The following is a 24,998-nucleotide window of genomic DNA, read 5'->3' as shown; positions in this document are numbered from 1 at the left end:
CGGTGCAGCGCTGCATATCCCGGGCCCACCAGCTGCTCCCCTTTAGGTGCCGGCGGTATGTGACCACATCCCCCGGCTTCAGGAAGGACTTGGCGCCGTCTCCGCACAGGCAGGGCTCCACTTCATCCCGGGTGATGCAGACTCTCAGGGCTGTCCCGATCTCCTGCACGAAGCCCTTTCCCGTCTGGGGCAGGTAAACAATGACGACGCCCCACTTCGGCAGGCAGCCCTCCAGCAGCTCGCCACGCGCCTCCCGCTCCACTTCCCGCTGGAACTCCGCAACCAGGTGATTCCTGTACTCTCCCCAAGGGAAGGGCCCCATGTCTGGCTCCCCCGGTTCTTTGGGAGCAGGCGACAGGAATGCTGAAACGCCAGTGGCCGCAGCGGCGACCGGGTCTGGTGCAGAGGTGAGGCGGTCTCCCTGGGGGTCGCGGCACTCAGTACCCCTACCTGGGGTGACTCCTCCAGCGTCACTCCTTTCCCCTGGGGGAGGCACGCGGGCTGGGGACTGCGCAGGCAAAGGGTGCCCCATCGACAGCTTCCACGGATCCAGATCCTCCAGCGGGGGCATATCCGAATAATCCTCCTGTGACGGGGGTCGATGCGGGGCCATCCTTTTCTGCAGGCCTTCTCCAGTCTCCAGCCCCACCTCATCTGAGTCATAGTTTTGTTTCTTTGGTCTCCGCCCACCATAGAAGATCAAGAGGCGGATCTCCCCTGTTGACGGGCCCGCCCTTAGGATGCAACAATATTTAGACTGGGCGGCCATTGTCCTTCGCGCTCTTCAGCTTGTCCACGCCTACTCCACGCCCCTCTTCTTCTCCTGCGCTCTCCTCAGCGCTGTAATGGCGGCGGATTTTGGCGGTAAATGGCGCACAGTCTTTGCAACAAAGCACAATCCAAGTATAATAAAGCACAGTTCCAAGGCACACATGACCTGATTCTTCAGGCTTAAGTAGATCCTGTTCGTGACGCCAAGTTGTAGCGCCTCCACTGCCGCCGGGCCGAGGGGTACCCGGTACCGGGCCTCTGAGTCTCTGCTCTGGGGTTGTCACGGTGGCTAGACCCGGTCCGTGACCCTGCTGAGGGGCGTACAGTGATAGATGTAGATAGTGATGATGGTGCGGTGCAGTAAATAACGAAGACACCAGGTTGCAGTCTCTTTACCTCTTTACTGAAGATCTCTGGGTCCTCAATCCGGAATACGGTTAACCAGGCTGCGCAAGTCCGGCCGGTCCGATGGCACCTCCAGAGTTCTCCTTGCAGGTGGAAATCTGTGCCTTCTTGCTAGCGCTATGTGTTGTGGTCCTCCCCTGCTGTGCTTACGGAAAGTCCCCACAACTGTTGTGTCCGTTTCTTAAGTTCCCTCACAACTCGATTAGATGATGTTCTGCTAATCTTCCGTCCCATCCTGATGTTACGGTTAGGACGGCACCCATATGACGGGTAGGCTCGGAGCTCTTCCGGGACCCTAGAGTCGCCCCTCTCCACAAGTTGCCCCCTATGTCTTCGTAGGTGATTTAGGTGAGACAGCCCGCCTATGACTGACTGTCCTGCCGTTGGTTTGAAGTATTGCTTGGAGCTAGATATATGAATACTCCCTCGGCGTTCCGGCCGCCGGTTGTGCGCCTCAGTAGAATGTTGCCTCGGTCTCACAGCACGACTCCTACTGGTATTCTCCTTGTTGCTTTGATCTCGTTTCTCACTCAGCACAATCTATCTCGCTTCTAATCCTTCCTTGGGCACCGCCGCTATACTGAGCAGGCACGGTCCCGTTGCTTTCTCTCAAGTTGCCAGGCCTCTGTCAGGATCCCACCCCCGACAGGGGCCCTACTGAATCTTCCCCCACAACACCCTCTGCCACAAGGTGTTGCCTGGTTCCAACCCAGTCAGCGTTCTCTCTAACTTCCTGCCTGACCCCCAGTTTTACCAGTATGTGAGGAGTGGCCTAATGAATAGAACCCTTAGCTCCCCCCGGAGGCCAGACTGTGAAATGTATTGGTGTATGTGATACCTGGTCAGATGAACTCCTTCAGTGCCATCAGACGTACCATAGCCCCCCTTAGCGGCGGAGCCACAGTACTGCAACGACCAGGACTCTGGGGCGCTGCAGCTCCGCTCCGTACACCTCGTACACACACGGCTCTGCTCCGTACACCTCGTACACACACGGCTCCGCTCCATACACCTTGTACACACGGCTCTGCTCCGTACACCTCGTACACACACGGCTCCACTCCGTACACCTCGTACACACACGGATCCGCTCCATACACCTCGCACACACACGGCTCTGCTCCGTACACCTCATACACACGGCTCCGCTCCGTACACCTCGTACACACACGGCTCCGCTCCATACACCTCGTACACACGGCTCCGCTCCGTACACCTCGTACACACACGGCTCCGCTCCATACACCTCGTACACACGGCTCCGCTCCGTACACCTCGTACACACACGGCTCCGCTCCGTACACCTCGTACACACACGGCTCCGCTCCGTACACCTCGTACACACACGGCTCCGCTCCGTACACCTCGTACACACACGGCTCCGCTCCGTACACCTCGTACACACACGGCTCCGCTCCGTACACCTCGTACACACACGGCTCCGCTCCGTACACCTCGTACACACACGGCTCCGCTCCGTACACCTCGTACACACACGGCTCCGCTCCGTACACCTCGTACACACACGGCTCCGCTCCGTACACCTCGTACACACGGCTCCGCTCCATACACCTCGTACACACGGCTCCGCTCCGTACACCTCGTACACACGGCTCCGCTCCGTACACCTCATACACACGGCTCCGCTCCGTACACCTCGTACACACGGCTCCGCTCCGTACACCTCGTACACACACGGCTCCGCTCCATACACCTCGTACACACGGCTCCGCTCCATACACCTCGTACACACGGCTCCGCTCCGTACACCTCGTACACACGGCTCCGCTCCGTACACCTCATACACACACGGCTCCGCTCCGTACACCTCGTACACACGGCTCCGCTCCGTACACCTCGTACACACACGGCTCCGCTCCGTACACCTCGTACACACACGGCTCCGCTCCGTACACCTCGTACACACGGCTCCGCTCCGTACACCTCGTACACACGGCTCCGCTCCGTACACCTCGTACACACACGGCTCCGCTCCATACACCTCGTACACACGGCTCCGCTCCATACACCTCGTACACACGGCTCCGCTCCGTACACCTCGTACACACGGCTCCGCTCCGTACACCTCGTACACACGGCTCCGCTCCGTACACCTCGTACACACGGCTCCGCTCCATCCACACTGTAAACCCCTCCTCCCACACATCAACTTCCCCTCATCCGTCACCATGACAACCAGCAGAGTCCTGCACACACTGAGGCCCTGATCATGTGACCCTGACTCCTCCCCTCCGGTGACCTCATCACAGGTCCTGTGCGCACAGCAGCCATATATGTGGAGGCGGCTCTGCAGGTGGAGGTATGTGCTGCAGGTGGAGGTCGGTGCTGCAGGTTCTCCATTACTGGCCGCCTCTAGTGGGTTGGGATCAGGAGCAGCCTGAGTGGCCCCATTACCAGGTACCCTGATGACAGTATGGCGCCCCCTCAGGCCGGAGTCAGTGTGTGACCCCGGTGCGCTCGTTCTCTCACATGACGGGATCGGCGCTCAGTGATTTCTCCGTCTCCTCAGCCTCCGGCCTCTGTCTGTGGCTCTGGTGACACCGTGCACCTGTATGTGGAGAGCCGAGTGTGGCCGCCCCATAGAGTAACACGGGCCGACGGCTGGGGGATGTCATTACCCCATAGCCCGTGTTATACGGCAATGTGACCGAGAATAATGTCCGTACAGAGACCGGCACTGACCGCCATATAGTGACCATACAGCACCACAGCCAGAGGTCACCGGTACAGATGGGGACGGACCGCTGGTGGAGGCTCTTCTCCATCTGGCCCAGACCGACATGACGACTTCTTCCAGTCAGGACTCGGCTGCAGAGAAAACAACAAAGACACATTTCACTTCTCATATTCCAGCCCCATCACCATCTATTCCCAACCTGCACAAACTCCTCATCCTGCTGATACCCCAACACTGAGCCGCTGCCGTATGTGACCCTATTACTGCACCTGATACCCCAATACTGAGCCGCTGCTGCCGTATGTCTCTATTACTGCCCCTGATACCCCAATACTGAGCCGCTGCTGCCGTATGTGTCCCTATTACTGCTCCTGATACCCCAATACTGAGCCGCTGCCGTATGTGACCCTATTACTGCACCTGATACCCCAATACTGAGCCGCTGCTGCCGTATGTGTCCCTATTACTGCTCCTGATACCCCAATACTGAGCCGCTGCCGTATGTGACCTTATTACTGCACCTGATACCCCAATACTGAGCCGCTGCTGCCGTATGTGTCCTTATTACTGCTCCTGATATCCCCAATACTGAGCCTCTGCTGCCATATGTGTCCCTATTACTGCACCTGATAGCCCAATACTGAGCCGCTGCTGCCGTATGTGTCCCTATTACTGCACCTGATACCCCAATACTGAGCCTCTGCTGCCATATGTGTCCTTATTACTGCTCCTGATACCCCAATACTGAGCCGCTGCCGTATGTGTCCCTATTACTGCCCCTGATACCCCAATACTGAGCCGCTGCTGCCGTATGTGTCCCTATTACTGCCCCTGATACCCCAACACTGAGCCGCTGCCGTATGTGTCCCTATTACTGCCGCTGCTGCCGTATGTGTCCCTATTACTGCCCCTGATACCCCAATACTGAGCCTCTGCTGCCGTATGTGTCCCTATTACTGCTCCTGATACCCCAATACTGAGCCTCTGCTGCCATATATGACCCTATTACTGCCCCTGATACCCCAATACTGAGCTGCTGCTGCTGTATGTGTCCCTATTACTGCCCCTGATACCCCAATACTGAGCCGCTGCTGCCGTATGTGTCCCTATTACTGCTCCTGATACCCCAATACTGAGCCGCTGCCGTATGTGTCCCTATTACTGCACCTGATACCCCAATACTGAGCCGCTGCTGCCGTATGTGTCCTTATTACTGCTCCTGATACCCCAATACTGAGCCGCTGCCGTATGTGTCCCTATTACTGCACCTGATACCCCAATACTGAGCCGCTGCTGCCGTATGTGTCCCTATTACTGCTCCTGATACCCCAATACTGAGCCGCTGCCGTATGTGTCCCTATTACTGCACCTGATATCCCCAATACTGAGCCTCTGCTGCCATATGTGTCCTTATTACTGCTCCTGATACCCCAATACTGAGCCGCTGCCGTATGTGTCCCTATTACTGCACCTGATACCCCAATACTGAGCCGCTGCTGCCGTATGTGACCTTATTACTGCACCTGATACCCCAATACTGAGCCGCTGCTGCCGTATGTGTCCCTATTACTGCACCTGATACCCCAATACTGAGCCGCTGCTGCCGTATGTGTCCCTATTACTGCACCTGATACCCCAATACTGAGCCGCTGCTGCCGTATGTGACCTTATTACTGCACCTGATACCCCAATACTGAGCCGCTGCTGCCGTATGTGTCCCTATTACTGCACCTGATACCCCAATACTGAGCCGCTGCTGCCGTATGTGTCCCTATTACTGCACCTGATACCCCAATACTGAGCCGCTGCTGCCGTATGTGACCCTATTACTGCACCTGATACCCCAATACTGAGCCGCTGCTGCCGTATGTGACCCTATTACTGCACCTGATACCCCAATACTGAGCCGCTGCTGCCGTATGTGTCCCTATTACTGCCCCTGATACCCCAATACTGAGCCGCTGCTGCCGTATGTGACCCTATTACTGCACCTGATACCCCAATACTGAGCCTCTGCTGCCGTATGTGTCCCTATTACTGCCCCTGATACCCCAATACTGAGCCGCTGCTGCCGTATGTCTCTATTACTGCACCTGATACCCCAATACTGAGCCGCTGCTGCCATATATGACCCTATTACTGCCCCTGATACCCCAATACTGAGCCGCTGCTGCCGTATGTGACCCTATTACTGCACCTGATACCCCAATACTGAGCCTCTGCTGCCGTATGTGTCCCTATTACTGCCCCTGATACCCCAATACTGAGCCGCTGCTGCCGTATGTCTCTATTACTGCACCTGATACCCCAATACTGAGCCGCTGCTGCCGTATGTGACCTTATTACTGCACCTGATACCCCAATACTGAGCCGCTGCTGCCATATGTGACCCTATTACTGCCCCTGATACCCCAATACTGAGCCGCTGCTGCCGTATGTGTCCCTATTACTGCACCTGATACCCCAATACTGAGCCTCTGCTGCCGTATGTGTCCCTATTACTGCACCTGATACCCCAATACTGAGCCGCTGCTGCCGTATGTGTCCCTATTACTGCCCCTGATACCCCAATACTGAGCCTCTGCTGCCGTATGTGTCCCTATTACTGCCCCTGATACCCCAATACTGAGCCGCTGCTGCCGTATGTGTCCTTATTACTGCACCTGATACCCCAATACTGAGCCGCTGCTGCCGTATCTGTCCCTATTACTGCCCCTGATACCCCAATACTGAGCCGCTGCTGCCGTATGTGTCCCTATTACTGCCCCTGATACCCCAATACTGAGCCGCTGCTGCCGTATGTGTCCCTATTACTGCACCTGATACCCCAATACTGAGCCGCTGTTGCCGTATGTGTCCCTATTACTGCACCTGATACCCCAATACTGAGCCGCTGCTGCCGTATGTGTCCCTATTACTGCACCTGATACCCCAATACTGAGCCTCTGCTGCCGTATGTGTCCCTATTACTGCCCCTGATACCCCAATACTGAGCCGCTGCTGCCGTATGTGTCCCTATTACTGCACCTGATACCCCAATACTGAGCCGCTGCTGCCATATATGACCCTATTACTGCCCCTGATACCCCAATACTGAGCCGCTGCTGCCGTATGTGACCCTATTACTGCCCCTGATACCCCAATACTGAGCCGCTGCTGCCGTATGTGACCCTATTACTGCCCCTGATACCCCAATACTGAGCCGCTGCTGCCGTATGTGACCCTATTACTGCCCCTGATACCCCAATACTGAGCCGCTGCTGCCGTATGTGACCCTATTACTGCCCCTGATACCCCAATACTGAGCCGCTGCTGCCGTATGTGTCCCTATTACTGCACCTGATACCCCAATACTGAGCCGCTGCTGCCGTATGTGACCCTATTACTGCCCCTGATCCCCCAATACTGAGCCGCTGCTGCCGTATGTGTCCCTATTACTGCACCTGATACCCCAATACTGAGCCGCTGCTGCCGTATGTGTCCCTATTACTGCACCTGATACCCCAATACTGAGCCGCTGCTGCCATATATGACCCTATTACTGCCCCTGATACCCCAATACTGAGCCGCTGCTGCCGTATGTGACCCTATTACTGCCCCTGATACCCCAATACTGAGCCGCTGCTGCCGTATGTGACCCTATTACTGCCCCTGATACCCCAATACTGAGCCGCTGCTGCCGTATGTGACCCTATTACTGCCCCTGATACCCCAATACTGAGCCGCTGCTGCCGTATGTGTCCCTATTACTGCACCTGATACCCCAATACTGAGCCGCTGCTGCCGTATGTGTCCCTATTACTGCACCTGATACCCCAATACTGAGCCGCTGCTGCCATATATGACCCTATTACTGCCCCTGATACCCCAATACTGAGCCGCTGCTGCCGTATGTGACCCTATTACTGCCCCTGATACCCCAATACTGAGCCGCTGCTGCCGTATGTGACCCTATTACTGCCCCTGATACCCCAATACTGAGCCGCTGCTGCCGTATGTGACCCTATTACTGCCCCTGATACCCCAATACTGAGCCGCTGCTGCCGTATGTGTCCCTATTACTGCCCCTGATACCCCAATACTGAGCCGCTGCTGCTGTATGTGTCCCTATTACTGCACCTGATACCCCAATACTGAGCCGCTGCTGCCGTATGTGTCCCTATTACTGCACCTGATACCCCAATACTGAGCCGCTGCCGTATGTGTCCCTATTACTGCACCTGATACCCCAATACTGAGCCTCTGCTGCCGTATGTGTCCCTATTACTGCACCTGATACCCCAATACTGAGCCGCTGCTGCCGTATGTGTCCCTATTACTGCACCTGATACCCCAATACTGAGCCGCTGCTGCCGTATGTGTCCGTATTACTGCCCCTGATACCCCAATACTGAGCCGCTGCTGCCGTATGTGTCCCTATTACTGCACCTGATACCCCAATACTGAGCCGCTGCTGCCGTATGTGTCCCTATTACTGCACCTGATACCCCAATACTGAGCCGCTGCTGCCGTATGTGACCCTATTACTGCACCTGATACCCCAATACTGAGCCGCTGCTGCCGTATGTGTCCTTATTACTGCACCTGATACCCCAATACTGAGCCACTGCTGCCGTATGTGTCCCTATTACTGCACCTGATACCCCAATACTGAGCCTCTGCTGCCGTATGTGACCCTATTACTACACCTGATACCCCAATACTGAGCCGCTGCTGCCGTATGTGTCCCTATTACTGCCCCTGATACCCCAATACTGAGCTGCTGCTGCCGAATGTGTCCCTATTACTGCACCTGATACCCCAATACTGAGCCGCTGCTGCCATATGTGTCCCTATTACTGCACCTGATACCCCAATACTGAGCCTCTGCTGCCGTATGTGACCCTATTACTACACCTGATACCCCAATACTGAGCCGCTGCTGCCGTATGTGTCCCTATTACTGCCCCTGATACCCCAATACTGAGCTGCTGCTGCCGAATGTGTCCCTATTACTGCACCTGATACCCCAATACTGAGCCGCTGCTGCCATATGTGTCCCTATTACTGCACCTGATACCCCAATACTGAGCCGCTGCTGCCATATATGACCCTATTACTGCCCCTGATACCCCAATACTGAGCCGCTGCTGCCGTATGTGACCCTATTACTGCCCCTGATACCCCAATACTGAGCCGCTGCTGCCGTATGTGTCCCTATTACTGCCCCTGATACCCCAATACTGAGCCGCTGCTGCTGTATGTGTCCCTATTACTGCACCTGATACCCCAATACTGAGCCGCTGCTGCCATATATGACCCTATTACTGCCCCTGATACCCCAATACTGAGCCGCTGCTGCCGTATGTGACCCTATTACTGCTCCTGATACCCCAATACTGAGCCGCTGCTGCCATATATGACCCTATTACTGCCCCTGATACCCCAATACTGAGCCGCTGCTGCCGTATGTGACCCTATTACTGCCCCTGATACCCCAATACTGAGCCGCTGCTGCCATATATGACCCTATTACTGCCCCTGATACCCCAATACTGAGCCGCTGCTGCCGTATGTGACCCTATTACTGCCCCTGATACCCCAATACTGAGCCGCTGCTGCCGTATGTGTCCCTATTACTGCCCCTGATACCCCAATACTGAGCCGCTGCTGCTGTATGTGTCCCTATTACTGCACCTGATACCCCAATACTGAGCCGCTGCTGCCGTATGTGTCCCTATTACTGCACCTGATACCCCAATACTGAGCCGCTGCTGCCATATGTGTCCCTATTACTGCCCCTGATACCTCAATACTGAGCCGCTGCTGCCGTATGTGTCCCTATTACTGCCCCTGATACCCCAATACTGAGCCTCTGCTGCCGTATGTGTCCCTATTACTGTACCTGATACCCCAATACTGAGCCGCTGCTGCCGTGTGTGTCCCTATTACTGCCCCTGATACCTCAATACTGAGCCGCTGCTGCCGTATGTGTCCCTATTACTGCACCTGATACCCCAATACTGAGCCGCTGCTGCCGTATGTCTCCCTATTACTGCACCTGATACCCCAATACTGAGCCGCTGCTCCCGTATGTGTCCCTATTACTGCCCCTGATACCCCAATACTGAGCCACTGCTGTTATGACCCCAATTGCGAGGGTCTCAAAGATATCAGCAAGTCTGCGAAGTACAAAAATCCAGCTCATAGGGCAGTGGTAACTGGGTTGACCATATATCTACTCCTAACGCCAACACTAGAAATAGCCGGGGAACATGCCTACGTTGGTCGCTAGATGTCTCGCGCCAGCCGGAGGACTAACTACCCCTAGAAGAGGAAAACAAAGACCTCTCTTGCCTCCAGAGAATAGACCCCAAAAGCAGGATACAAGCCCCCCACAAATAATAACGGTGAGGTAAGAGGAAATGACAAACACAGAGATGAACTAGGTTTAGCAAAGAGAGGCCCACTTACTAATAGCAGAATGTAGTAAGATAACTTATATGGTCAACGAAAACCCTAACAAAAATCCACACTGGAGATTCAAGAACCCCCGAACCGTCTAACGGCCCGGGGGGAGAACTCCAGCCTCCCTAGAGCTTCCAGCAAGGATAGGATACAGATTATGTACAAACTGGACAAAAATGCAAACAAAAACAAATAGCAAAAAAGCAAGAAAGCAGACTTAGCTTAATCAAGCAGGAACCAGGATCAGTAGACAAGAGCACTACAGATTAGCTCTGATATCAACGTTGCCAGGCATTGAACTGAAGGTCCAGGGAGCTTATATAGCAACACCCCTGACCTAATGACCCAGGTGAGCATACAAGGGATGATAGACATACCCAGAGTAAAATCACTAGTAGCCACTAGAGGGAGCCAAAAGGTAAATTCACAACAGTACCCCCCCCTTAGTGAGGGGTCACCGAACCCTCACCAAGACCACCAGGGCGATCAGGATGAGCGGCGTGAAAGGCACGAACTAAATCGGCCGCATGCACATCAGAGGCGACCACCCAGGAATTATCTTCCTGACCATAGCCCTTCCACTTGACCAGGTACTGAAGCCTCCGCCTGGAGAGACGAGAATCTAAGATCTTCTCCACCACGTACTCCAACTCGCCCTCAACCAACACCGGAGCAGGAGGCTCAGCAGAAGGAACCACAGGCACAACGTACCGCCGCAACAAGGACCTATGAAATACGTTGTGAATGGCAAACGACACCGGAAGATCCAGGCGAAAGGATACAGGATTAAGGATCTCCAATATCTTGTAAGGACCAATGAATCGAGGCTTAAATTTGGGAGAGGAGACCTTCATAGGAACAAATCGAGAAGACAGCCATACCAAATCCCCAACACGAAGTCGGGGACCCACACCGCGGCGGCGGTTGGCAAAACGCTGAGCCTTCTCCTGTGACAACTTCAAGTTGTCCACCACATGATTCCAGATCCGCTGCAACCTATCCACCACAGAATCCACTCCAGGACAGTCAGAAGGCTCCACATGTCCCGAGGAAAAACGAGGATGGAAACCGGAGTTGCAGAAAAATGGCGAAACCAAGGTGGCAGAACTAGCCCGATTATTAAGGGCAAATTCAGCCAACGGCAAGAAGGTCACCCAATCATCCTGATCAGAAGAGACAAAACACCTCAAATACGCCTCCAGAGTCTGATTAGTTCGTTCCGTTTGTCCGTTAGTCTGTGGATGAAAAGCGGACGAAAACGACAAATCAATGCCCATCCTACCACAAAAGGATCGCCAGAACCTGGAAACAAACTGGGATCCTCTGTCCGACACAATATTCTCAGGAATGCCGTGCAAACGAACCACGTTCTGGAAGAACACAGGAACCAGATCAGAAGAGGAAGGCAGCTTAGGCAAAGGAACCAGATGGACCATCTTGGAGAAACGATCACATATCACCCAGATGACAGACATGCCCTTAGACACCGGAAGATCCGAAATGAAATCCATAGAGATGTGTGTCCAAGGTCTCTTCGGGACAGGCAAGGGCAAGAGCAACCCGCTGGCACGAGAACAGCAAGGCTTAGCTCGAGCACAAGTACCACAGGACTGCACAAATGACCGCACATCCCTTGACAAGGAAGGCCACCAAAAGGACCTGGCCACCAGATCTCTGGTGCCAAAAATTCCCGGGTGCCCTGCTAACACTGAGGAATGAACCTCAGAAATGACTCTGCTGGTCCATTTAGCAGGCACAAACAATCTGTCAGGTGGACAAGAGTCAGGCCTACCAGCCTGAAATCTCTGCAACACACGTTGCAGATCTGGAGAAATAGCTGACAAGATAACTCCTTCCTTAAGAATACCCTCAGGTTCAGCGACTCCAGGAGCATCAGGCACAAAGCTCCTAGACAGAGCATCGGCCTTCACATTCTTAGAACCTGGTAAATACGAGACCACAAAGTCAAAACGGGAGAAAAACAATGACCAGCGGGCCTGTCTAGGATTCAGGCGTTTAGCAGACTCGAGATACATCAAATTTTTGTGATCAGTCAAGACCACCACACGATGCTTAGCACCCTCGAGCCAATGACGCCACTCCTCAAATGCCCACTTCATGGCCAACAACTCCCGATTGCCCACATCATAATTTCGCTCTGCCGGCGAAAACTTCCTAGAGAAAAAGGCACAAGGTCTCATAGTAGAGCAACCAGGGCCTCTCTGCGACAGAACGGCCCCTGCCCCAATCTCCGAAGCATCCACCTCAACCTGAAAGGGAAGTGAGACGTCAGGCTGGCACAAAACAGGCGCCGAAGTAAACCGGCGTTTCAACTCCTGGAAAGCCTCCACGGCAGCAGGAGCCCAGTTAGCTACATCAGAGCCTTTCTTGGTCATATCCGTCAGCGGTTTAACAATGCTAGAGAAATTTGCGATAAAACGACGGTAGAAGTTAGCAAAACCCAAGAACTTCTGAAGACTCTTAACTGACGAGGGTTGAGTCCAATCATGAATAGCTCGGACCTTGACTGGATCCATCTCCACAGCAGAAGGGGAAAAAATGAACCCCAAAAGGGAACCTTCTGTACACCAAAGAGACACTTTGAGCCTTTTACAAACAAAGAATTTTCACGCAGAATCTCAAAAACCATCCTGACCTGCTCCACATGCGAGTCCCAATCATCAAAGAAAACCAGAATATCATCCAGATAAACAATCAAAAATTTATCCAGATACTTCCGGAAAATGTCATGCATGAAGGACTGAAAAACTGAAGGTGCATTAGAGAGCCCAAATGGCATCACCAAGTACTCAAAATGACCTTCGGGCGTATTGAATGCGGTTTTCCATTCATCGCCCTGCCTAATGCGCACAAGGTTGTACGCACCACGAAGGTCTATCTTGGTGAACCACTTGGCACCTTTAATCCGGGCAAACAAATCTGACAACAGCGGCAAAGGATACTGAAATTTGACAGTGATCTTATTTAAAAGCCGATAGTCAATACAAGGCCTCAAAGATCCGTCCTTTTTGGCCACAAAAAGAATCCCGCACCAAGAGGGGAAGAAGAAGGACGGATATGCCCCTTCTCAAGAGACTCCTTGATATATGAACGCATCGCGGTATGTTCAGGTACCGACAGATTAAACAGTCTCCCCTTAGGAAACTTACTGCCAGGAATCAAATCTATTGCACAGTCACATTCCCTATGAGGAGGCAGTGCACTGGACTTAGACTCGCTGAAAACATCCTGATAATCAGACAAATACGCCGGAACTTCCGAAGGCGTAGAAGAAGCAATAGACAAGGGCAGGGAATCTCCATGAATTCCATGGCAGCCCCAACTTGACACTGACATAGCCTTCCAGTCCAAGACTGGATTATGGGTCTGTAACCATGGCAAACCCAAAACAACCAAATCATGCATTTTATGCAGAACAAGAAAACGTATTACCTCCCGATGTTCGGGAGTCATGCACATGGTAACCTGTGTCCAAAACTGCGGCTTATTTTTTGCCAATGGCGTAGAATCAATACCCCTAAGAGGGATAGGATTTTCCAATGGCTCAAGAACAAATCCGCAGCGCTTGGCAAATGACAGATCCATAAGGCTCAGGGCCGCACCTGAGTCCACAAACGCCATAACAGGATACGATGACAGTGAGCAAATCAAAGTTACAGATAGAATAAATTTAGGTTGCAAATTACCAATGGCGACCGGACTAACAACCTTAGTAAGACGTTTAGAGCATGCTGAGATAACATGTGTAGAATCACCACAGTAGTAGCACAAGCCATTCTGGCGTCTATGAATTTTCCACTCATTTCTAGTCAGGATTCTATCACATTGCATTAAATCAGGTGCCTGTTCAGACAACACCATGAGGGAATTTGCGGTTTTGCGCTCCCGCAACCGCCGGTCGATTTGAATAGCCAGGGCCATAGAATCATTCAGACCTGTGGGAATGGGAAAACCCACCATCACATTCTTAATGGCTTCAGAAAGGCCATTTCTAAAATTTGCAGCCAATGCACACTCGTTCCATTGGGTCAGCACGGACCATTTCCGAAATTTTTGGCAATACACTTCAGCCTCGTCCTGGCCCTGAGACATCGCCAGCAAGGCTTTTTCTGCCTGAATCTCAAGATTGGGTTCCTCATAAAGCAAACCGAGCGCCAGAAAAAACGCATCAATGTCAGCCAATGCCGGATCTCCTGGCGCCAGCGAGAAGGCCCAATCCTGAGGGTCGCCCCGTAAAAAAGAAATAACAATTTTTACTTGCTGAGCGGAGTCTCCAGATGAACAGGGTCTCAGGGAAAAAAACAATTTACAATTATTCCTGAAATTTCTAAATTTAAATCGGTCTCCGGAAAACGGTTCAGGAATCGGTATCTTAGGTTCTGACATAGGATTTCTGATAACATAATCTTGTATGCCCTGCACACGAGCAGCAAGCTGGTCCACACTTGTAATCAAGGTCTGGACATTCATGTCTGCAGCAAACACAAGCCACTCAGAGGTAAAGGGGAAAAGAAAAAAAAAATGAGAGAGAGAAAAAAAAAAAACTCAGAACTTTCTTTCTTATAATCCCGCTTCTGCAATGCATTTAACATTTAATCTGTCGGGGCCTGGCAAACTGTTATGACCCCAATGGCGAGGGTCTCAAAGATATCAGCAAGTCTGCGAAGTACAAAAATCCAGCTCATAGGGCAGTGGTAACTGGGTTGACCATATATCTACTCCTAACGCCAACACTAGAAATAGCCGGGGAACATGCCTACGTTGGTCGCTAGATGTCTCGCGCCAGCCGGAGGACTAACTACCCCTAGAAGAGGAAAACAAAGACCTCTCTTGCCTCCAGAGAATAGACCCCAAAAGCAGGATACAAGCCCCCCACAAATAATAACGGTGAGGTAAGAGGAAATGACAAACACAGAGATGAACTAGGTTTAGCAAAGAGAGGCCCACTTACTAATAGCAGAATGTAGTAAGATAACTTATATGGTCAACGAAAACCCTAACAAAAATCCACACTGGAGATTCAAGAACCCCCGAACCGTCTAACGGCCCGGGGGGAGAACTCCAGCCTCCCTAGAGCTTCCAGCAAGGATAGGATACAGATTATGTACAAGCTGGACAAAAATGCAAACAAAAACAAATAGCAAAAAAGCAAGAAAGCAGACTTAGCTTAATCAAGCAGGAACCAGGATCAGTAGACAAGAGCACTACAGATTAGCTCTGATATCAACGTTGCCAGGCATTGAACTGAAGGTCCAGGGAGCTTATATAGCAACACCCCTGACCTAACGACCCAGGTGAGCATACAAGGGATGATAGACATACCCAGAGTAAAATCACTAGTAGCCACTAGAGGGAGCCAAAAGGTAAATTCACAACACACTGCTGCCGTATGTGTCCCTATTACTGTGTGGTTCTGTGTGCTCTGTAGATGTTAAAACAACCCTCGTCTAGACTATACTAATGCCCTCTTCTCTGCTAGAAAGTAATATTGCCCCCTCTGTGCCCCTTTGACACTCACAATAACGAGAGTGCCCCTATAACAGTAGGTGCCCACTTAACATTTAATAATGTCCTGAGACTCACCCGTGTTCAGCTGCCCTCTCCACAGTATAATGTCCCCTCACTGTATATTGACCCCTTAGTGGCCCTCAAAACTGTATGATGCCCCCATATAGTATAATGCACCCCATAGTCTTCCACATACTATACTGCACTCCCCTTGTCCTCTATACAATATAATGCACTCCCCATAGTCCTCCATATAATCTAATACACTCCTCATAGTTATCCATACAGTATAATGCACTCCCTGTCGCCCTCCTTATAGTATACACTCCCTGACAGAAGTTATGTCGCTTATCCATGTTATGTAAATAAAAGCTTATAACCTGACGTTAAATTCATCCATTGGTTGTACAAATTATTCTTTTGAAAGCTGAAACCCTCTGAAATGTGGTTTAGGTTAAGAAAATTAATTGGCATCAATGCAGAAATATTTATCAGTTAATGGACACAGAATGGTCGGATTTTGGCAAGACAAAAGTTTTGTCGCCTGGTCATATACTGCACCCAATCCTAGTTTACATCCTCACTTGTGCTCCGTAAATGATCGGTTAATTACTGTGTGTGTATAAAAAGAAACCCTGCACCCCAGACCTTCACTTGAACTGCAGCATGAGCTCTGACAACATGCCAAAAATCCACCCTGCGACCAAAGCCTGGATTATCAAGAGGCTGAAGACCAGATCCACTGCAGAGGTGGCTGGCACCTTTACTGTGTCTCAGCGTCAAGTACAAAGAATTAAAAAAAGATTTGAAGAGACTGGAGATGTGTTTGACGAGCCCAGGTCTGGCAGACCCCGCAAGACAACTGCTCAGGAGGAAAGTTTGTTGGTTAGAAAATCCAAAGCAAGCCCCTCTTCCACCGCAGCAGAGCTCCAACAGGCCTGGTCACCTCAAGTCCCTGTGTCAACTAGAACAGTTTGTAGGATTCTGTCTCGAAATGGCCTCTATGGTGGAATCAGTGCCCAGAAGCCAGCACTAAACAAAAGCCAAAAAACCGTGTGGCATTTGCAAAGTCCCACAGCCTGCTAAACAGATGGACGCTGGAAAAGTGGCAGAAGGTGGATTCCCCTGATGAATCTTCAGTAGAATTACACCACAGCCGCTGTAAATACTGCAGGAGACCAACTGGAGCCCGTATGGATCCAAGATACACCCAGAAAACAGTTACATTTGGTGGTGGAAAGATCATGGTCCGGGGTTACATTCAGTATGGGAGTGTGCGAAACATTTGCACGGTGGAAGGCAATATCAATAGCCTAAAATATCAAGAAGTATTAGCTACCGCTTATATTCCAAATCATAAAAGAGGTCAAATTCTGCAGCAGGATGGTGCTCCATCTCATACATCCATCTCTACAACAAAGTTCCTCCAGGCAAAAAAGATCAAGGTGCTCAAGGACTGGCCAGCCCAGTCACCAGACATGAACATCATTGAGCATGTTTGGGGTAGGATGAAAGAGGAAGCTTGGAAGACAAAGCCAAATAATCTAGATGAACTCTGGGAGGCATGTAAGACTGCATTCTGTGCTATTCCTGACGTCTTCATTAATAAATTGTATGAATCATTGTTAAACCACATGAATGCAGTCCTTCAAGCTCATGGAAGTCACACAAAATATTAAATATGACTCTAATAGCACCACAACTTCATTTACCAATGCTATGCAACATATATTTGTTTTTTAAGTTAATTATTTGTTTGAATATCACATTACTTTCTGTGGGCGACAAAACTTTTGTCTTGCCAAAATCTGAGCATTCTGTGTCCATTAACTGATCAATATTTCTGCATTGATGCCAATTTATTTTCTTAACCTAAACCACATTTCGGAGGGTTTCAGCTTTCAAAAGAATAATTTATACAACCAATGGATGAATTTAATGTCAGATTATAAGCTTTTATTTACATAACCTGGATAAGCGACATAACTTCTGTCAGGGAGTGTACTACACAGCGTATAGTCCTCTATATAGTATAATACCCTCCCCATAGGCCTCCATACAGTATAATACACTCCTCATAGTCCTCCATATAATATAATACACTCCTCATAGGCCTCGATATAGGAGAATACACTCCCCATAGTCCTCCATACAGCATAATGTACTCCCCATTGTCCTCCATATAGTATACTGCGTTCCTATACACGCTGATACAATTAGCCGTAGGGTAGCTTCAGGTGCGCCTCTCCGAGCACAGGACCTCGGGCGACCGCCCCCTCTGCCTCCTTTACTGTAGCTACGCTGCTGCTGGTTACGAGGCCGAAGTTGGTTTCTTATTTGTCCAGTTTCCTATTCAGGGCTGAAATTGGTTTCTTATTCGGCAGAGAAAAGTAAAAGATTACAATAATAAAATACAATGCAGCCAGGTGCCCTGATGTGAATCCACTTGAAAACAGCTACAAAATGATGAACTGGCACAAAAATGTCCATCAAAGTGGGCACCGAAGGGCGTTATTAAAAGAGTTAAATGACTTTGGGCCACTGATCTCACACAAGCATTTCAGGCTGGTGTGACCTGCGTTTGATGCGGGCCGTCACTATGTATTGGTGATGTGAGATTAGTGGCACAAAATCATTTAACTCCTGTAAAACACTAAAGAAGTTGTCCACTAGTTGGCCAACTTCTTCTCATGCCCCTTGTTTAGCTCCAATAAATAATAAAGCCTATACTCGCCTCCTGTGCTGTCACCATTCCCACGATGTCGGCAGTAGTTCTCTCATGCTGCTGTTGTGACACGTCCCCAATCACCGCTGGCTTACGTCCTGCTCTGTGTAGCAGAAATGCTAGGAGCGCCGATGGGTGGCGGCACACATAGCTATTTGACAGTGACAACCAAAGGGGTCTCCTGCAGACTGTGGGTTGTCATGCCAACCCATCGGCAACCCGCGGTCATGTGACAAGCACTGATAGGCGGGATTAATGGCGCGCTTCCGGCATGATCATGCTAAATGCCGCTGTCAGAGATTGACAGTGGCATTTAACATGTTAACAACCGCGGGTGGATCGTGATTCCACCCACGGCTGTTTGAGCAGTTGTTTAAATCAGCTGACATGTACCGGAACAGATGTGGTCTCAGCGCCGCAACCCACATCAAACGGGGAGACCCGACATGCACGGTACATGTACAGCACATGTTGTGAAGGGGTTAATATCTGTTTTTTTTTCTGGTGTTTTCCTTGTAATATAGGAAAGCCTAAGGCCAGAAATGAACCCCATAAATCCCTGTACATGGAGACTTTGGGATCAGATAATTTCTGTCCACGTTGATTGTGGAAACAAAAAATCTTTTATAAAAGCTTCAAACTTGTGTGTATGAATCAGAGCTGAGATCTAACGTGATAGAAGATTACAGTGCAGGGAAGACGGGAAACCTTCATATAGACGGCCGGTGGGGATGGAGTCAGTGACCGACTCTGGCCTAATATGTCTCTAGAGCCGTAGTAGAAGATGAAGATGTCGTCCTCACCATGAAGTAGTTATTTCTCATGTCGCCTGTAATGAATATCTCCTGCAGTATTGCTAATGCCGATTCCAGGGTCGGTAAATGAGACGAGAATTAGCGTTATGGAAGATGAGTCTATGAGGAACGTATTCAGCTGCCGACTCCGAGGAGGAAACTGCTTGTTGTCTGTGGCCTAAATATATAGGATTTATTAGTAGATGTAAAGAAGGAAACTAAATACTGTAAGATAATAAATCTCCGCATATGTTTCCCTTATTATCTCCAGTAATTGTATTATTACACAGGATTCTTATGATGTTACATCGGCTCATCTTCTCATTCAGGTCTCTACAATATCGGATCCTCTCAGTGAAGATCTTCTACAAAAGAAACATTTTCCTGATTTACCCATCAGTGATGGATATGGACAGAGACAAGATGGCGGAGAGGATATTACACCTCACCCTAGAGATCCTCTTCCGGCTTACTGGGGAGGTGAGAGATTCTGAGGACGTCACATTACATCATTCTTATCTATGGGAATAACAGATGGACAGAACTGGAGAGGTGAGGACTCTGGAAATGTCTGTAGTGAGAGTTATTAATGTGTCTCTCCATTACCAGGATTACACAGTGGTGAAGAAGACCTCTAGTGATCGCTGTCAGGACCCTGTGTCTGAGGGATGGGGAAGACCCCTGAGCCCAATCACGGGGCCTCCACCTCACCCCCTGATCCATGAGGACATCAATGACCAGAAGATCCTAGAACTCGCCTACAAGATGATTGAGCTGCTGACTGGAGAGGTGACACTGCTGGGAATGCTGGGACATTATACAGTAACACTATGAAGGGATCAGGGGGATGACGGTATCATTGTATGTGTCAGGTTCCTATAAGGTGTCAGGATGTCGCCGTCTATTTCTCCATGGAGGAGTGGGAGTATTTAGAAGGACACAGAGATCTGTACAAGAACGTCATAATGGAGGTTCCCCAGCCCCTCACATCTCCAGGTAATAGACAGGACTAAATACACACGGCCTATAATTATCTGTATGTAAAGAATGAATTCACTCCCTGTATGTGTTTCCTCCAGATCTATCCAGTAAGAGGACAACACCAGAGAGATGTCCCCGTCCTCTTCTTCCACAGGACTGTAACCAAGAAGATCCCAATGCTCCTCAGGACCATCAGGTAGATGGAGAGAAGGTGTCAGGAGATCTCCCCTATGATGTGTAGACGCCGGTGAAGGTCTTGTGCTCAGTCTTGTTTTATCCACCAGTATTATATGTTTTATACTTTTGTGATGAGAACGGTGGAGATGGCAGGATTAGAGCTGATCAGAGATACCAGAAAAAATCTGAACAAATTATTAAACAGCATGTATGTAAGTACTTGGATAAGAATACAGTAATTAACTAGAGCCAATATGGGTTGGTAGCAAAGAAGTCATGCCAGACTAATTTACTTTCCTTCTATGATGGAATCACTGACTGGGTCGATCAAGGAAATGCTGTAGATATAGTATATTTCAAGTTCAGCAAAGCATTTGATAAAGTAGCTCATTCTATTCTTATTAAAAAAAAATGACCAAGAAAGGGATTGACAAGGCTACGATTAGTTGAATTTATAACTGGCTCAGTGATCATACTCAGAGTGGTGATAATGATAAGAGTGATGATAAATGGCTGCAAATCCAATTGGAAGAGTGTTTCAAGTGGGTACCACAAGGCTCAGTCCTGGCCCCAGTGTTCAACATTTTTGTACATGATCTAATTAAGGGAACTGAAGGTAAACTAATCAAATTTTCAAACAATACAAATCTATGAGGGATCGCTAATACTAGAGAAGACAGAAAGGATTGAGAAGGATCTATATACACTTGAACTATGGGCAGCGACTAGTGGAATGGTATTTAATAGGGTGAAAAAGGAAGATTCTACATCTGGGCAAACAAAACAAAAATTATATCTACAGAATGGGAGGAATATTACTAAGCAACAGCACATGTGAAAAAGTCTTGGGAATACTAACAGATCAGAGTGTTCACATTAGTCAACAGTGTGTTGTAGCAGCAAAAAAGGCAAACACAGTTCTAGGATGCATCAAGAGAAGCATAGAGTCTAAATCACGTGAAGTAATTATCCCCCTCTACTCCTACTTGGTAAGGTATCTTCAGGAATACGATGTCCAGTTCTGGGCACAACATTTTAAAAAAGACATTGAAAACCTGGAGCAAGTTCAGAGAAATGCAACCAGGGCATTGAGTGGACTACAAAGTATGAGGAATGGCTAACGAATCTGGGAATGTTTAGTTTGCAAAAAAGAAGGCTAAGAGGCTCAACAATTGCCTACATATTGTTCTCACTTGCACATGGTAACAGGAGAAGCAATGGAATGAAACTGAAAGGGAGACGATACAGATTAGATCAGTGTTCCTCAACTCCAGTCTTCAAGAGCCACCAACAGGTCGTGTTTTCAGGATTTCCTTAGTATGGCCCAAGTGATGGAATTGTTGCCTGTTTAGATTATGGAGTTCTCACCTGGGCATTACTAAGGAAATCGTGAAAACATGACCCGTTGGTGGCTCTTGAGGACCGAACTTGGGGAAAACTGGATTAGATATTAGATAAAACTTTTTTGACAGTGAGGGTGATCAATAAGAGGAACAGGCTGCCACGAAAGGTGGTGAATTCTCCTTCAGTGGAGGTTGTGATAGGGTCACTGGCAATGTAAGTGAGGGGAGATATGTGTAGCACCCCCAGGTAACCGGTTGCTGCAGTGATGTTGCCTTTCCTTCGGGGAGGGTGATGTCACGCTTGGAGGCAGATGAAATCCTATCTATCAGGTAAGGCACTCGCATTCAACACAATCTGAATCTAGGCCAGGAGGGGAAGCTCAGGACCCGGATTCAGGGGAGCTCCCTTACACTTTATGTATCCTGGTCTGGAGGAGGAGCCAGTGAGTCTCAGGGAGTCTGAGAGAGACAGTGGAGGGAGACAGTTGGTCTCCAGTAGCTGAAGGACATCTGGAGCAGACGTGGGGGGCTGAGCAGCCACGAGGGAGCTGCTACCTCTGGAAAGAGAAGGAGAGTTGAATTGTGGAGGAGTTTAGAGGAAAGAAGCACAGAGGAGAAAAGGGCTCAGGAGGCGAACAGCGGAAGGACACCCTCAGCGTCAGAGCGCAGAAGCCGGGTACTGGGAGCCCGAGGTCGTGTTGTTCTCCAGGATGCGTGACAGAACTGGAGGGAAAAGCACTATGTCAATTGCCCGTAACAAGTCTGAGGTGAAGCAGTGACCGTGAGAGCCAGATCATCTAAGAGATCCTATAGACAGGCTCAAACTGCCTATCGTACAGACATCTGTCTTAGGACAGGAGAGAGGAGACTTGCACTGAGCTTAAAGCAGCAGGGACTTAATTATCTAAACGGAACTAGCAGGAAAGGCTTATGGACCTCACCTGGTAAAGGGATCCCTTATAGCCTCCAAGCCGGCTGGACAACAGCTACCCTGCACTTGGTACCCTGGACTGAGGACTACTGCTACTACCATCTGTAAACCAGGTAAAGACTGCAAACCTGTGTCCTCGTTCTTTGTGCATTTATCGGCTTACACCATCTTGTCATACACCTGGGGACCCTGCTTCACCTGTGGGAAGCGTTACTATCTTGCTGCAACAACATCACCCCAGAGGACCCCTTTAAGCAGCGCTGGTCCCTACTAACCGAACACCACAGGTGGCGTCACGAACATAGACATCACAAATCCCCTTAATAATAATCTTTAATAATAATCTTTATTTTTATATAGCGCTAACATATTACGCAGCGCTTTACAGTTTGCACACATTATCATCGCTGTCCCCGATGGGGCTCACAATCTAAATTCCCTATCAGTATGTCTTTAGAATGTGGGAGGAAACAGGAGTGCCCGGAGGAAACCCACGCAAACACGGAGAGAACATACAAACTCTTTGCAGATGTTGTCCAAGGTGGGATTAGAACCCAGGACTCCAGCGCTGCAAGGCTGCTGTGCTAACCACTGCGCCACCGTGCCTTTCCCTTTAATTAGACGCCCAGGGCCACGGACCTGGTCGCAGTCACTGTAACATCCCCTTTAAGACCAGACCCCCCTGCCCTGGTAGGGTGACTCATATGTATCACGAGGATTACTATCTTCTGTGATGTAAAAATCCAGAAGTTTTGCTCCAGCATGTTATGTGCTGAGAGGAGTTAAACCACTCTGACAGGGTTGGGCTTTTTGTGAGTGGCTGTAAGAGAGGGCAGGACGGCCACTCCCCCTTTCTCCCCGCCAAGGCTGTGATTTGACAAATGTCTGACCAATGAGGTTGTTTTTGTCGGTCTGTGGATCTGGAGGCAGGAAGCATATGGACTATACTATACATTATCTTTTGTTTTCCCATTTTGCCAGAGAAGGCCACTTTTGTGTTATTGAACCCTGCACTTGTTTTATGCCGTGTTTGTATAAACCAGCAGAAGAAACGTTCCTGTGTCTCCTCTGTGAGTAGCAGAGTGAGTTGTATTAGCACAAAGTCTTTAAATAGAGGCTGGACAGACATCCGTTTGAGATGGTTTAGTGAATCCTGCATTGAGCCGGGGGTGGGACACGATGACCCCGGAGGTCCCTTCCAACTCTACCATCCTATGTGACTTTTATAATATTTGTTTCAGGGTGAAGATCTGACCCATAATAATACTACAGAGACATATGTGAGGGGGGATGAGTGGTGTAAAGAGGAGATTCCTACATATGGCTACCCAGGTGAGTAGTGACCACTAACTGCAGAGAAGTCACCGGCTGTGGCGGCTTTATCGGTGGTGTAGTGCGGCCGTATCACAATCGTGTGATTATCGTTTTGCTGCTAGAACATAACATTCTCCTTCATCTGAAAATGTTCAAATGACTTTATGAAATTGTGAAAGCCCTTTTCTATAGAACTTACAACCTGAAAGATCCAGCTGCCCCCTGGAATGAGAAGACGCTGACCGTTATCTGCCCCCTGGAATGAGAAGACGCTGACCGTTATCTGCCCCGATCTGTAAACTACAAAGCCAAATGGCAGCGTACGTAGAATGTGCTCACAAGTTAGAAAATCATAAAAACTTGATTCCAGCTCACCCAGTTGCTCCATGCTCATCCACCTGGGGCTCAGACACCGGCCTCGCCCTGGCCTCACATCAAGGATAATAGGAAAAAATTGGAGTCCGGCTCAACAGGACTGGATTTTCCTTTTCTTTTTCTTTTTCAAAAGAAATTATAGTGCATACAAAAGAAAAATGTACATGGTTGACATGACCCTGTCGACGCATTTCGACTGCACTAAGCAGTCTTACTCATGAGTAGTGTTGAGCATTCCGATACCGCAAGTATCGGGTATCGGCCGATACTTGCGGTATCGGAATTCCGATACCGGGATTCCGATACTTGGCGCGTATCGGATACCGGAATCGGAAGTTCCATGATTCAAAATTCAGAAATTCAGCCAATGAGAAAGATTCCAAGTGTGGGCACATCCTGTTTAGCATGGAGGGCATGAAACTACTGGCAAGGCTGTGATTGGCTGCTTAAATGATGTCATGATGCAGTTTAAAAGTCGCTGGCGCCATTTTGCGATCACTCTGCTGTG

The 24,998-nt window shown here is 49.7% G+C and overlaps 1 protein-coding gene across 1 annotated transcript in view; it reads left to right on the top strand.

Moving 5' to 3' along the window:
* The window catches only part of LOC143814893 (uncharacterized), a 748,367-nt gene that overhangs the window by 93,039 nt on the left and 630,330 nt on the right, over positions 1–24,998 (top strand). The window contains exons 14-15 of the mRNA XM_077293561.1: positions 20,449–20,546; positions 24,043–24,133. Of these exons, the coding sequence (XP_077149676.1) occupies positions 20,449–20,546; positions 24,043–24,133 (189 nt within the window). The remainder of the gene's footprint in view (positions 1–20,448; positions 20,547–24,042; positions 24,134–24,998) is intronic.

Source organism: Ranitomeya variabilis, chromosome 3, assembly GCF_051348905.1.
Source record: "Ranitomeya variabilis isolate aRanVar5 chromosome 3, aRanVar5.hap1, whole genome shotgun sequence".
NCBI lineage: Eukaryota > Metazoa > Chordata > Amphibia > Anura > Dendrobatidae > Ranitomeya > Ranitomeya variabilis.
This window is presented reverse-complemented; position numbering and strand designations above follow the sequence as displayed.